At 42.9% G+C, this 15,057-nt stretch overlaps 2 protein-coding genes across 5 annotated transcripts in view; both read left to right on the forward strand.

Annotated features, from left to right (window-relative positions):
- Positions 1-15,057, forward strand: part of KDM4C (lysine demethylase 4C) — a 395,353-nt gene that overhangs the window by 278,815 nt on the left and 101,481 nt on the right. The gene's annotated exons all lie outside the window — the stretch shown is intronic.
- Positions 10,489-14,617, forward strand: LOC309964576 (protein SET-like; the record flags this gene model as incomplete). The annotated part of the gene is made up of 2 exons (XM_082843705.1): positions 10,489-10,578; positions 13,461-14,617. The coding sequence occupies 2 exons, from the start codon at positions 10,489-10,491 to the stop codon at positions 14,364-14,366; spliced, it is 996 nt and encodes a 331-aa protein (XP_082699831.1). The 3' UTR covers positions 14,367-14,617.

A 15,057-nucleotide genomic window follows, 5' to 3' on the forward strand; every position in this document is an offset into this window, starting at 1 on the left:
TAATTTTAGTTTCTCCTGCTTCATCATAATATTTATCTCATTGAGGGTTAAATGAGATATTTGTTACATTTGCACAATGGCTGGCACTGAATAAGTTTCGATAGTTAACTGTCATGAAGTGATGAGGTCAACTTTTATTTAATAGATGAGAAATCAGAGGTTTAAAATGGTTATGTTTTATAGATTACAACTGAAGAGGTATGTTAAACCTGGCCTTCTGACCCAACTCCCATGCTCTTTCCTACTAAGTTATATTCACCTTGGAGTCAGGTAGCTTTCTGATCTTCCCAAAGGCTGAAAACAAACACTGACATGCAGAAGTTAAATGTTTGCAGGATTTTCCATGAAAACCATCTTCACAGTTCAGGTATATTATCTGGTATTCATTTTTTTCCGTTTTCCATTTCAGAGGACTTTAAATGTGTGCAGTAGTATTAGATGATGTCTGGGTTATTTAAGTCCTTGGGAGAAATAGGTTGCAAGAGAGTGGGGGAAGTATGCTTAAATTAAGTGTAAAAATATTCTCACACAGTGCCATTAGCCTTGCAGGGCCCGTCAACCTCCAGTTCACTCTTGCCTCGTGTCAGATGTGTTGGAAGGCTTTGACAAACAGTTGATATGCCAGAGACAGCTAAAAGCCTCAGAGAGGTGCATAGAGACGTAAATCTATCATCTAAATAAATTCCACTAGTGGCAGGTGTCTCAGAACTCTAACTCACCGTGATGTGGGCACATGGGTTTTGTTAACCAGAAACAGCATTTTAACACTGACAGCTTCTAAAAGAGACAGCTCTAGATAGGAATTTACTATCTGCAGAACTGCAAACTAATCTTGCCTTCAAATGAAAAGATTGCAGTGCAGCTCACTTTTTAAGAGCGGAGAAAGATGTCATTGTTGCGTTTATTTCCTAACATCTGAATCTTTTAATGCATAAGCAATTTTTATATCCACTGTTCTTGAAACTTGACCAGAATGAAAACTTTGGTTAGGGAAAGTTATGTACAATTAAGCTTTGACCACTTTATTTTTATGCTTGTGAGCAAGTCTTGGAAAAGTCCGCAGTAATCTTTTTTGAGGTTTATTGGTTTTTAAAAATGCTTTTATACATTTCTTTTTATCTCTATTTTCTTTTTTTCTTTTTTATGGAAAGGCATCTTATTTTAAATACAGCAGTGTGTACATGTCAATCCCACACTCCCAGTCTATCCCTACCCACCACCCACCCTCCACCACCCTTTCCTCCTGGTAACCATAAGTTTGTTCTCTAAGTCTGTGAGTCTGTTTCTGTTTTGTAACTAAGTTCATTTGTATCATTTTTTTTAGGTTCCACATATAAGCGATTATAACCTTTATATTATAAAACAATTCTGGTTCTTTTGAAGCATGCCAGGCACTGTATTAAACTCAATATTAACATTTCACCTGTCCACCCTTTGTAATTTTATTTATTTGAGAATAACCTTAAAAGGCCAGATCATTGTAGTTAGTAGTTTTGCCGAGACTTCTGTGGCTGTTGTCTAAGGCATTGGTGAGTGAGCCTAGCTGACCATCTAGTGTCGACATGTAGACACAACCTTGTCGCCTCTGTATGTCAGAACACATGTTATGTTCTACATGGAGACGTATGTGCTCTATTGCTTCTCATGAATTTGGGAGTTTACAGAGGTCTTAGAACCTCTGACAAAATCTTCTACCATATATGGTGAATGGGTGATTTGCATCCTTGAGAATGATGGTCTCCTTCCTTTTTATATATGAGGTGGTCAACAGAATCCCCCCTTTCTTGAGCAAAGGAAGGGATATGAAACAATTTTCTCCTCAAGCACCCTGGAGGAAAGCACCCCAGCTCTGATGGGTGAGCGTGATATGGACTGAGCAGATGGTCAGCCGAACAACTCTACATTCAGGTGCCTTGTCAGTGTCCCCCAAAATAGATCCCAGAGCTTAGCTCTTTGCACGTAGGAAGTTAGTTGTAATTCTTTCTGTGTATGCTGAATTTTTTAATACTTTAGTAAAAGATTCAGCTGACCTGTTCAGTTGGTTTGACCTGACTTATCGGGATGGATAAGCTAGCTGCTGGAGAAATTAAAGAGATAACCTTTCTCTTAGATATTTTATTTAGTCTTTTTGAAAGTTTTTTATTTGGGGGATAAATTAACTCTTGGGGGCAGTGATTTGTCTTGTTAGTATTCTTAAAATAAGTCAACCCTCACTTGTCCTCACTCATGGAAATGTGCAGTCAGCAACACAGCCTGTGGGATGGAACCGACATCTACCATGTGTGTGCCCCGCACTGGGTGCTGTGCCACTGCCATCATGTGCCTCACCCTTGTGGTCCTCAACAGTTCTGAATGTGTTTAGGATTTCAGTTCCCTCTTTGCCATGCCTGTTGTGGGCACCCTACTGAAATGAAAAACAGTAAAAACAGCAACGACAAAAGCCCAAAGTTCTTGCTTTTGTAACATTTTATGCTAAGCATTATTCCAGCCCATTTTTACTGGAAATGCAGATGGTTTTAAGGAAATTGAGATATATGACTATTCATTTAAGATATACATGTGGGAAGTGGTTGAGCTGGGATTAAATTGATCTGTATCACACTAAAGCCCTTGCTGTTTGCCCTAAAATTCATTAATGTCTGGCATATTAGACTTTTGAAACTTAGCATATACTGAATTTTTTAGGGTAGGCTGGGAATCTAGACACAGAACTACACCAGCAATAATAATGAAGGCTCACTGTGAAAACTGCAGTTCAGTAGGAAGGAGACAGTTGTGTGGGCACCCCACCCCCCAAATCTTGTTTAAGTTGGTTCTCATCCTAGATGGGGATAGTCAGCATCAGCTCCAGGATGGGGACACAATAGCCTGAGCTCCTGCTGGAGTCTAATATCCATGGATTTTTTCCTCAGATAAAATGTCACCTGTCATTTTTCCCTGAAACTTTGGGACTTTGTGTTCAGTTATTTTAAGATTTGTTTGTTGCCCTAATGTGTGGTTAAAGCTACTTCTTTTTATTTCATTCATTCATTTATTTATTTATTTTTGGCTGCGTTGGGTCTTCGTCGCTTCGCGCAGCCTTTCTCTAGGTGTGGTGAGCGGGGGCTACTCTTTGTTGCGGTGCGCGGGCTTCTCATTGCGGTGGCTTCTCTTGTTGCGGAGCACGGGCTCTAGGCGCACGGGCTTCAGTAGTTGTGGCACGTGGGCTTCAGTAGTGTGGCTTGCAGGCTCTAGAGTGCAGGCTCAGTAGTTGTGGCACACGGGCTTAGTTGCTCTGCGGCATGTGGGATCTTCCCGGACCAGGGCTTGAACCCGTGTCCCCTGCATTGGCAGGCGGATTCTTAACCACTGTGCCACCAGGGAAGTCCCAAACTACTTCTTTGGACTAGTGTACTTTCCCTATCCTGGAATTTCTCTTTTCTTTTGTAATTGAGCCTAACATATATCCTATTATAGCCTGACAAATTGTGATTGGAATCAAAATCTTTCCAAGGTGCATTGAGTTAATGGTTTTGGTACATCCTGGGGTCAACTCTCGTAGCATGGAGGCATTTTAATGGGACTCTCAGAAGTCGAGCAGTTAATCCTGCCGCACAGCACAGGCCAGAGGCTTGTTTCCTGGGGAATCCACTTTGTATCTCTCAGCCTGACCCCTGCCTTCTGGCAGCACATCAAAGCAGCTGAACATTTTGAGTTTTGGTGCAACTATCACTCATTCATCAAAGTTCTGTCTGGGTGATATATGTTTTTGAAAACAGATGTGGAAACTGAGGTGACAGACATTGAGAATGGACCTGTTGTTGAAGCTCATATTGTCACACATGCTGTAGGAAGACAGGTTGTTATCATTCAGAGTGGAACACCTACAATCTGGTGAATTCAACATGTTGGTTGCATAGCTCAACTCTTGGATTAGTCTTTGTGGGTTTGATCTGCATTGCTTTGGAGGTAATTAAAAGCTGTCCTCACCCCCACCCCCTGTGCGTGCGCTAAAAAATAGTAAACATGAAACAGGGTAGCTTACTGTATTTTAGTGTTAGCAAGATATACCAATGTTCTTGTGTTGAATATTCTTTTTCATTTTGGCTGCTCTGTGCCAGGCATTATCTAGGTGATCCTGCAATAACTCTTTGAGGTTGATATCATTGTTTCCATTTTATATTTGATAAAACCGAGGCTAAGAGGAGTTTGGTTATTTGAGTGTGTTCAGCCACTCAGCTTAATCCCAACCACTGTGCTGCCTGTACTGCTTCTGGAATGTGATGTGGTGCAAAAGTACCAAATGGAGAAAACGATGCTCTGTGACTCACAGGAACACCTTTAAACGGCATCACGACTCCTGAGTCTCTCATCGCTGTGCCCTGGACCCCAGCTGTATGAGAAGTCAGCTCATCAAGGCAACACAGTGTGTGGTCCACATTTTCAGCCAGACCAGTCACTCTAGGGAGAAAAGCATCTGTACTCAGTGTTCATTTCTGTATCTTGGTCAAATGTCATCCTGAGCCATGGCAGCACGTAGGCACATTCTCGCCTTGGGTTTCTCAGGTTCCAAGTAGATACTTGGGCTCAGGGACATCTGAGTATGTTTAGTACAGTTAAAGGAAGAAAAAAGTTCTTCAACAGGCCTGTTTAATCCATGTCACTAATAATTTTTTCATAACCATGCTTTGATGAGGAGGAAATTTAAGAGAAATTATGCATACAGAATGTTTCCCAATTATTATTTTTTTTAATGAACAGGGAAATGACTTGAATGCCATATTGTGGTTGCCTCTGGATGGCAGGATATTGGGTGATTAAAAATAATTTTATACATACTATTGTGTACTTTGGAGCTTTTCTGCAAGAAGCTTTGTATTGCTTGTAAAAAATCAAAGGAAAAAAAGTACAATATAAAATTAGGGAAAATGTTATTTGAACACCTTGGTCTTTTATATGGATTTTGTCTAGTGACCCCAGTAGGAGGGGTATGGGACCAGCTTACGGCAGAGAGAGTGTTCATTGGTTTCCTCCTTTGTCTTCAACACAGACACCCTGAGTCACCTTCCCTCCCTCCCTCCCTCCCTCCCTCCCTCTCTCCCTCTCTCTCTCTCTCTCTCTCTCTCTCTCTCTCTCTCTCTCTGTCTCTCTGTCTCTCTCTTTCTTTCAATTATGGACACATTTTTTTCTTAGTAATGTTCAGAATTCCATATTCATTTTCTCCTTAATGGTTCAATATGGAAGGTTCTCTTCTGATGTCTTTGGTAGTAATTTTCAGGGAATCCTTGTTTTGCTTGCTAACTAAAACCAATATCTGTATTTTAAATTATTTTCATCTGTCATTTTAAAAGTATGTAGCTTAAGTAAGTCGAATATAAATTGCCTTCACCCTTTTCTAGACGTTCCATATGCAAAAAATAAATTTAAAATGTACTGAAATTTCTTTTATTATTTACTATGTTCTTAGTATCCTGAGGTCAATGTATTCTTGTCTGTCAAACCTAATTTCTATGTGTGTTGGCGGTCCCCAAACCACTCCCAGTTTCGGTGATTCACGAGGAAAACTCACAACACTCAGCATACAGTTATTCTCACAGCTGTGATTACACCAAGTAAACTCAGCAAAGGGAAAAAAAGGCACATGGGGTGGAGACTGGAGGAAACCAACTGCAAGCTTCCAGAGTTCTCACCAGGGAGGCACACAGTGCTCCTTAATTCCCCCTGGAATGAGTTATGACAATACGTGTAGAATGTTGCCAACCAGAGAGGCTCGGTAGAGAGTCGGTGCCCAGAGTTTTTACTCGAAACTGATCACATAGGCACCCTCTGCCTAGCACGTATCACAATTCCAGAATCCCAGAAGGGAAGCAATTGTTCAGCATAAACCATATTGTTTGTACTGTGTAGTCTAGGCACCGTGAGCCATTCTTTTCAGGAGATGGAGGGAATTCTCCCGAAATTTAAGTTCCCAGACACCTTCCAGGGGCCAGCCTTGTCAGCAGGACTCTCAAAGGATAGCAGTCACAGGCCTGTTATGTTAGTTCCTTTCTACACAACATGCAGTAGAAAGCTAGAATATCTATTTATACCAAAGGCAAAAATAAGTTTGCTGGAGCAAAGAATATGTGCATTAACCTCTTTAAGAGTGACTTTGGACATCTTCCCTCTAGCTCACTTTTCACCTCTGTAAAATGCACGAGTACTTTGCACTTTAGAATTCTGTGATCCTCTATGTTTTCTAATACTTTATACATCAGTGATTCTCAGACTGGGGTCCATGTACCCTAGGGTTATGTGAGCACTGTCTCAGAGGTACAATGCAGTGATAGTTCTTTGAGGATGAACTTCCAGATCCTGGACTTTCGTACATGCTGTTTCCTCATATTGGTGTGAAGGAGAGAGAACCTTGGAAGGAGCTTCTGGTTCTCCTTTCTCACCACCCCTTTTGCTTTACAGAATAAATGAATTACTCTCAGATAGGTAAACAAAGGGGCCGATGCTGAGGGCAAGTGTTCAGAGACCAAAGCAAAGACAGATTAGGTAATAAATACTGAAGAGAATAGCACATTATTTTGCTTAGGCCATAAATTTATTGCAAAGGTTGTGACGTTATCTACTAGCTGCTCACTGAAATCCACGGTCTTCTCTTCCTTGGGCCACAGCTAGTCCACGTCACAGCCTCCCTTGCAGGAAGGAGCTCAGCCAAAGGTATGGGAGGAAAATGATGGGTGACTCCCAGGCTTGGCTTCTAAATACCCCCATCTGTCCTCCTCCTTACTGTTTTCTGGAAAGGAGTTGACCCAGAGAGAGACCCCAGAACCCAAACGTTGAGATGGCAGCGCTTTTGTCCCTAAATGACTGTGGAGGAATGTTAGCCCAGTGAACTGTTTTCCAGCCCAATACTGTTATGTGAGCCAGAAACAAATTCCTGTTACGTTTAAATCATTATATCGTTGGACCTATATTTTACCCTAATACACTCAAGATTGCCTCTTAGAATTAGAATTCAGAAATGAGGTGCTTGATATGGGGATGCATATTAATACGTTTATTTTATTTTAAAAAATGAATTCAGTCTTTTTCTGATAGAAACTAAATCTGTTTTGGCAGATTGGTTTGATAACGAGGACCACCTTTGTCTGTCAGGTTATATATATGGCTGACATTTCACATAAATGTGGCTTCATTTGCAGTCCCAAAGTTTGACAAATATACTTAAAGCACGCATATAATTATATCCTGGAATTCTATGCTGGAAAAGGGTATCCTTTACTTTCTTTTTTCCAATCTTAAAATTAAAAAATAAAATTTATAAGGGCTAACTTTAACATATGCAAGGAAAGGTACAGTTTTCCAAAACTCTTTTGGGGGAATTGTAAGCAAAAACAATTGAAGACTGCTGGTATATAGAAGAGGACTGTTAGCAAGTAGTTTAAATGAGTCTTGATTGATCTGATTAAGTAACAGACAGTTAGTTATTCACTTGTGTAAATGAGCTAAACCTAAAGCAAACAACAGAGACTAATGCTGCAGCTTGAACAACTTGTACTCTTGTAAGTCTTCCAAATTACCCTCTTAAAATATTTGTATAGATCTCATCAGGCAGGTGAATGGAAAGGTTGAGTAAGTGAGCTTCCTGTAAGAAAAGTGTATGCATAGGGGGATTACTTCACTTACTGTGCCAGTAAACCTGAAATTTTATTGTTCCCTCTCCTTTCCTTAATCTCTTTTATGTACTGAGGAGACACATAGGTATGGGATGAACCTCGGGACCTGGGCCAAGTGTTTGTAGTAAAGAAATTGAAGAATAACTAGGTGACTAAAGTGCTAAGGGAAGGACTTAGTCTAACAGAATGCAATTTCCTAAATTTATGATTTGGCAAGCTTGGCACCTGTAGGGTTTTAAATAACTTCAGGGAAACATTCCTACTTGTGCCCCATACAGCATGTCAAACTCACTGCAAGCAAGGAACAGCAGAGTGCAGCCTGAGCATTTGTCCTCCTGGTGGATCAGCTGTAAAGGATCAGAGGCACTCATCACATCTCACAGGAGGCACGAACCCGTTGACTAAAAGTGCTCCAGGAGTGTGTCTCTGGCATCCATCCACTCTGGAAATGCTGGCAGTCATAAATGCCAGAGTCACACCTGGCGCTGCTGTTGAAAAACACTGAACACCCCATGGGTCCACAGCCTGAAGGGGTTAGGGGGAAATCTGGGAAGTAGAATAACTGCTCTGCATGAGGAAGTATGAAGACAGACCTCTTCGAGTTGATGGAAGGTATCCTCTGTGTTTCCAGCATCTGCAAAACAAGTATCTAAAACCCTGGAGAGGAGTTCAGAGGGACAAACAGTGGAAGGTAGGCCAGGGGCTAGTAAGGAATGGCATGTGTTACTTCAGAAACTCAAGGAAACGGGGTGAACATCCCCTGTTTCTCACACTTCTTTAGAAACTGCGTGAGAGCAGGAACCCAGAGAGCTAATTGCTGGCTAAAGGGGCTTTGTGGGAGGTATTTGGGGGATGATGTTTAAACGTTGGGTGCCTTCCACTTGGCCTGGCCTACTGCCCTGTGAATGGCATCAAGGTGGCTCTGGGGATGGAGTCATCACAGTTACACTCCTGAGACCTCCTTCTGGAGACTCTGTGATTCCTCCAGGGCAGACACCACCGTGATCTTCAGCTTTGTATCATCAGAGCCTCATGTGGGGCCAGAGTCTATACCCAGAAAACGTTTAAACGATGAATGAATGGACCAGTTATAAGGTTTCCCTCCAACCTTGCCCACTAAAATGGCACAAAGGGAGGGACTCAGACCAACATTCCATTAGGACTGGTGTGTGCTCACCTGAGTTTCATTTCAGCCTCCCTAGCAGGTGAGATTCAGGAGGAGTCAGGAGGAGAACCCAGTCAGGCATTGTCACTGACACCGTGATCAAGATAGACACTAGAGGCATCCCATTTAGAGCGACTCCGCACACCCTCACTGAGTCTTCCAGAGCCTTGCACTTGAGTCCTCTCTGAGGGTGATGATGGAAAGGATAGTACTTGTTGTGTAGCCATTCGCAGAGACAGAGCTCTGACTGCTTCCTGCCTGTGGGACCCAGTGGGCCTCCACAGGGCTTCGGGCAGTCCTTTTCCTGAAAAAGTCGGCCCCGCTACTGCAGGCAGCCTTGTCTGCTGACTTGACGCTTCATCTTGAGACTGCTGGGTTGTCACGCTTGGCTCTGGAATTCACACTGCTTTAAAGCTGCTTCCTTGAGGGCAGGAAGATCTACAGGGGATAAAAATGAAACGGGCAATTTTGCCAAGGATTTGCAGTAGCAAAACAGAGAGCTGACAATGGGAACATTCATTCTATTCAACAGAATGAGTGATCATGTTATGTGCAATAAAAGGAAAGTGTCAGAGTTAGGAGAAATGATAAAATAGAGAACCAACCATTAAGTGTTCCTTCCTTATTTAATATTTATATTCCTAGCCATTGTTAGGGTTCCATCTCAAGCAGGGATGAGACCTGACTGAAGTTCCCTATTGTCTGTTTTCCTGAAGAAGTGCTGCACAGTATTTAATAATTTATCAAATAAGTAGAGTTCTCTCAGTTCAGCAGTCAGTATGTACTCGACAGTTCAGGAACATTTCCCCCAGTTCCGAGTTGGTATTTTGTACATATGTTTGTATGTGTGTATTTTATATAAAACACACACATATAAAATATATTTAGTGGGCTTCCCTGGTGGCGCAGTGGTTGAGAGTCCGCCTGCCGATGCAGGGGACGCAGGTTCGTGCCCCGGTCCGGGAAGATCCCACATTTTACGGAGCGGCTGGGCCTGTGAGCCATGGCCGCTGAGCCTGCGCATCAGCAGCCTGTGCTCTGCAACGGAAGAGGCCACAACAGCGAGAGGCCTGCGTACCGCAAAAAAAAAAAAATATATATATATATATATACATATATATATTTAGTATGTGTGGATGTATGCATTTGCGTATGTCAGGGGAGAGAGGAGTTGATGTGTACTCTGGCTCTGTCTTAACTGTAGCTCAAGATCATCAGAAAGCCTAGATGAGCCTTTCTATGCAAAGGGCAGAACATCAGGAGGGATCTTGTCCTGGTTCTGCTGTTGGCTATGAAACCTTAGGCAGGGAATTTAATCTGCAGGTGTCTAATATTTGCTACCTGTAAAATGAGATAATCATACCTAACATCCAGAGACATAACGAATCATGAGTTACTGCATGTAAAGTGCCTGAGGCAAATGGAAGTTAAGTTCTTTGTGAGACAGGGCGGTAGCATTTAAACAGTAAAACTGTGGGACAGTTTGTGTTCCTTCTACATCATCCCTTCTCTCAAAAGAAGGATAGGGAGGTCTCTCCACCGTACCTCTATGAGAATTTGGGTCCAGATCCTTAAGAGGATTTTTTGTTCAGGAGAAGATTGAAAGAGTAAAAGCATTATATGAAGAGAAGACTAAAAAGCTACGAAGAATTGTAGAAAGGATTCAACTGGTAGCGCATGGTGTGCAGGGGCAGAGAGCTACTCAGATTATCACCTTTAGATCCCTGCCATCAAGTGCCCAGAGGAGACAAGACTCTGAGGGACCAAGTATGTGCTGCCGTAGAACATTTTAGTGAAGATAAGGAGTTGAATGGAGGTGGTTGGTTGCTTCTAATGCCCTGGGGAACTTAGGGGAAGAAAATAAGGAGCCTGGGGCTTTTAATTTAATGTAAGTCGTAATGACCTGTGCTGCTGCTGGCTGAAGCTCTAGGAGCCTCTGCGTGGTGTCACCATCTCTCCGTTCCCATCTGTGAAAACGGCATGGTTCAGATAGAGGCGCTGCCCCAGCCTGGGACCCAGATTAAAGACCTGCAGCAGCGTCACAGCCAGCATTCAACATGAGCAAGAAACAAACATTTCATGCGGCTTTGGAGACTGTTGCTGCTGGAGCATGAAAGATGACTAATATAAAGTCTGTTAACATATTCTTTTGGAAAATGCTCATCTAGTGTCCGATATCAGGGCCCACTATGCTCATAGCTTGTTCTTTAAAAATCTTTCCAAGCACTAAGTTCTCATGCAGGTCTCCATTGACCCTTTATGAAGCAACTACCATAAATGTTACCCAGGGCCACGACTCTTCCACTTATGAGCTGTGTGATCTTGGTGAAGTTCCTGAACTGCTCTGTGCCTCTGTTTCTACATCTATAAAATAGAAATATTACTATTGCCTATCTCATGGAGTTTAGAGGAATAAATTAAGTAAATAATGAATAGTATGTGTATTACCCTCAAAGCAGTATCCAACATGTAGTAAATATTTATTAAATTTATTTATAAATATTTAGTGAGTGTTTACCTTCTTCCAGGTCCTGAGCCGTTACTTATAAGGGCTTATATGTAAGGGCTTATAAGGATGAACCAGAACATATTGGTTCCAATGTTCTTGGAGCTCTTAGGTCTAGGAAGAGAGATATATTTAAAAATGACTATTTACGAAAAGGAATTGTCCCATGACAATGTCCATCAGGGAGACTAACCTAATTTGGAGCGTCAAGAGTGGATGACCCTGAAGGAATGACATTTAAGAACTAAAACGTGAGAGAGGTGCAGCCAAGATGAAGGTAGGGATGGTGGGGGGAAGTTATGCAAGTTAAGGGAGTGGTATATTCAAGGTCCTTGAGGCTGGAAGAAACGAGGTGCGTCAGAGAAGAGAAAGGAACCAGTGGGGCAGGAGCAGCGGAGGACAGAGCTCTGAGCCGCGTGGCAGAGGAGAGAGGGATGCCTTTGGGGGCATCTCAGCCCTGGGTGTGTGATTGTGGGCAAGCTCATCTGCTTCAGGCCTCAGTTTCCTTATTTCTAAGGTAAACGATCCTTTCAGTTCTAAAATTCTTATTCTGGGATTTTTCTCACCTTTTCCTGGTTCCAAAAGAGCCAGTGAGGCTGTGCTGAAAGTTGTTTCTAATCAAGTCTAGCTGTGTAGGGTGAACTATGGGGAACAACCAGAAAGGGGGGAGGGTAGGCTCTTTCTGGTCTGATGCTTAACCTGACTTTTATGTTGTAAAATGCAGAGTCCTGACGGCTGACCCTCCAGCAGCTTTGGGTCCTTGGTTGGCAGGTGCCTCTAGCCCCTGCTAGAGGCAGAAAGGCAGGAGTCACGCTTACGCTCCCGCTTCCTCCTCTGCTCGTAGGAGTGTGGGCTTAAAAAATTTTTTTTTCTGTTGCGTTTTTCTTCTCAGACTGCATGGTGAGATAATTTTAGCATTTATAGAAAATGGTGCTCCCCGCTGGGCTTATACATTAACCCCTCCTAAAGTGAATGGAGCATGCAGTGGAGGAACTTCGTTTTTTCCTCTTTTTCTTTCATTACTTTTCATTTAAAAAAGTTATTCACATTTAGTACATTTGAACCCAAGAGCAAGCAGAAAAGTTTTAAAAATCGGTAGATATTTCTGTATCTTAAAACTCCACTGGCCTAATTGTGAATTTCTGAGTTAGGCCACACAAGATTTTTCGTTGTGTGTCCTCTGACCTACATTGATTGCTGCAACACCAGCATCAGAATAGTTATTATTCTGTTGAGTAAATATGCCTCTGTCACAGATGGGAACAATTTTAGCCACAGTCTGTGCTGTGTGTCTCAGTGGAAACTTTATAGAAAAATGAGGCTGGGGGAGATGGGAAAGTTGGGAGAATACACTTTGGAATAGGCTGCTCTGAGAAGGATGCCCACCCTGCTTCTCAGCTCCAGTCCCTCCCTGAGCCAGCTGCCACTCTGCCCTTGGGAAGTAAATGTTGCACTGGGCACTGCCCTCTTCAGCCCTTGCTCCTGACCGAGGTGCTGTCAGAGTGCTCTTCACTTTTGATAACTGTAGCTGCTACCAGCAGACCCCTGGGATCATGAACTACAGGATCAACTGGCAGGCACTTTTGAACCGATGCCCACGTTCCCGCATATCCTTCCTAAGAGCATGTACAAGGATAATCCACACTTTTCCCTGAAGTCGATCTGCTCAAGAACACACCGGCCGTCTACAGGTCTACAGAGTCTCCTGTCCTCCTCCCCCTCACAGCCCATCTCCTACTTGGCTCGTGTCTGTCTCTGATCTTACTGTGGTGCCCTGCTTGTGTCGGAAGACCTCTGGCACGTAAAACAGAGGAATGATGCAAAACGCTGGTCTTAGTAAAGTTGAAAAAGGGAATGAATGTAATGACTGGGTAGCAAGTACTTATTTGCAACTCAGGTGGCTCCTTTTTGTTCCTTTTGGCAAAATTGAAGGACTACCCAAAGGAAGTCAGCTGATAGATAGCGATGGATGGTAGTTGAGAAAGTTCAAAAGAACTGAGAAACATTGCTGCCACAGAGCTCCTCCAATCCTATCCGCTTATTAATGTGAATTATTTTTTAAGGAAAAATATAATTAAAATGACACTGGAACTATATCACTAGCAGTGTGTGACATTATCTGTATTTATACAAGCTACTTTAGAAAAATCTTTTGTCGGCCGCCCGCCCTCGCCATGAGGAGGAAGTGGGAGGAGGAAGCGGCTGGGGAGATCAGCCGCGAGCTGGAGCGCGGAGCCTGAGTGAGGGAGCAGAGCCGCCAGCGTGCCCGCTGCCGCCGCCTCCCCTCCAGAAAGAACAGCAGGAAGCAGTTGAACATATTGATGAAGTACAAAATGAAATAGACAGACTTAACGAACAAGCCAGTGAGGAGATTCTGAAAGTAGAACAGAAATATAATAAACTCCGCCAACCATTTTTTCAGAAGAGGTCAGAATTGATCGCCCAAATCCCAAATTTTGGGGGAGCGACATTTGCTAACCATCCACAAGTGTCTGCACTGCTTGGGGAGGAGGACAAAGAGGGGCTGCATTATTTGACAAGAGTCGAAGTGACAGAATTTGAAGATATTAAATCAGGTTACAGAATAGATTTTTATTTTGATGAAAACCCTTACTTCGAAAATAAAGTTCTCTCCAAAGAATTTCATCTGAATGAGAGTGGTGATCCATCTTCAAAGTCCACTGAAATCAAATGGAAATCCGGAAAGGATCTGACAAAACGTTCAAGTCAAACGCAGAATAAAGCCAGCAGGAAGAGACAGCATGAGGACCCAGAAAGCTTCTTCACCTGGTTTACTGATCGTTCTGATGCAGGTGCAGATGAGTTAGGAGAGGTCATCAAAGATGATATTTGGCCAAATCCATTACAGTACTACTTGGTTCTGGACATGGATGATGAGGAAGGGGAAGGAGAAGATGATGATGATGATGATGAAGAGGAAGAAGGATTGGAAGATATTGATGAAGAAGGGGATGTGGATGAAGGTGAAGAAGATGAAGATGATGATGAGGGGGAGGGAGGAGAGGAAGATGAAGGAGAAGATGACTAATGGAACACTGATGGATTCCAACCTTCCTGTTTTAATTTTCTCCAGTCCCCGGGAGCAAGTTGCTGTCTTTTTTTTCTTTTTTTCCTCCTTCTCCTCTTGTGCTCAGTTGCCCTGTTTTTGAGGTCTCTTTTCTCCTTTATACCATGGCTCACAACTTATTTTGGGGGGAAATACCTTGAGCAGAATTCAGTGGGCAAAGAATCTCTACCCCTTTCTGTTCCAAATTCATTTTTATCCCTTTCTGTCTCAACAAAAACTTTATGGAATCAACACCACCATATTCTGTGGGAAAAAAGAAAAACCTTCTGCTCCCTTACCTCTGCTGGAAGCTGGAGGGTACTAGGCCCCTGTGTATTAGTGCATAGAATTCTAGCTTTTTTCCTCCTTTCTCTGTATATTGGGCTCAGAGATTACACTGTGTCTCTATGTGAATATGGACAGTTGGCATTTACCAACATGTATCTGTCTACTTTCTCTTGTTTAAAAAAAGAAAAAAAAACCTTAGGGCTTCCCTGGTGGTGCAGTGGTTGAGAATCTGCCTGCCAATGCAGGGGACACGGGTTCGAGCCCTGGTCTGAGAAGATCCCACATGCCACGGAGAAACTGGGCCCGTGAGCCACAATTACTGAGCCTGCGCATCTGGAGCCTGTGCTCCACAACAAGAGAGGCCCGCGCACCGCGATGAAGAGTG

The sequence above is a fragment of the Leucopleurus acutus genome (assembly GCF_964270905.1).
Source record: "Leucopleurus acutus genome assembly, chromosome: 7".
NCBI lineage: Eukaryota > Metazoa > Chordata > Mammalia > Artiodactyla > Delphinidae > Leucopleurus > Leucopleurus acutus.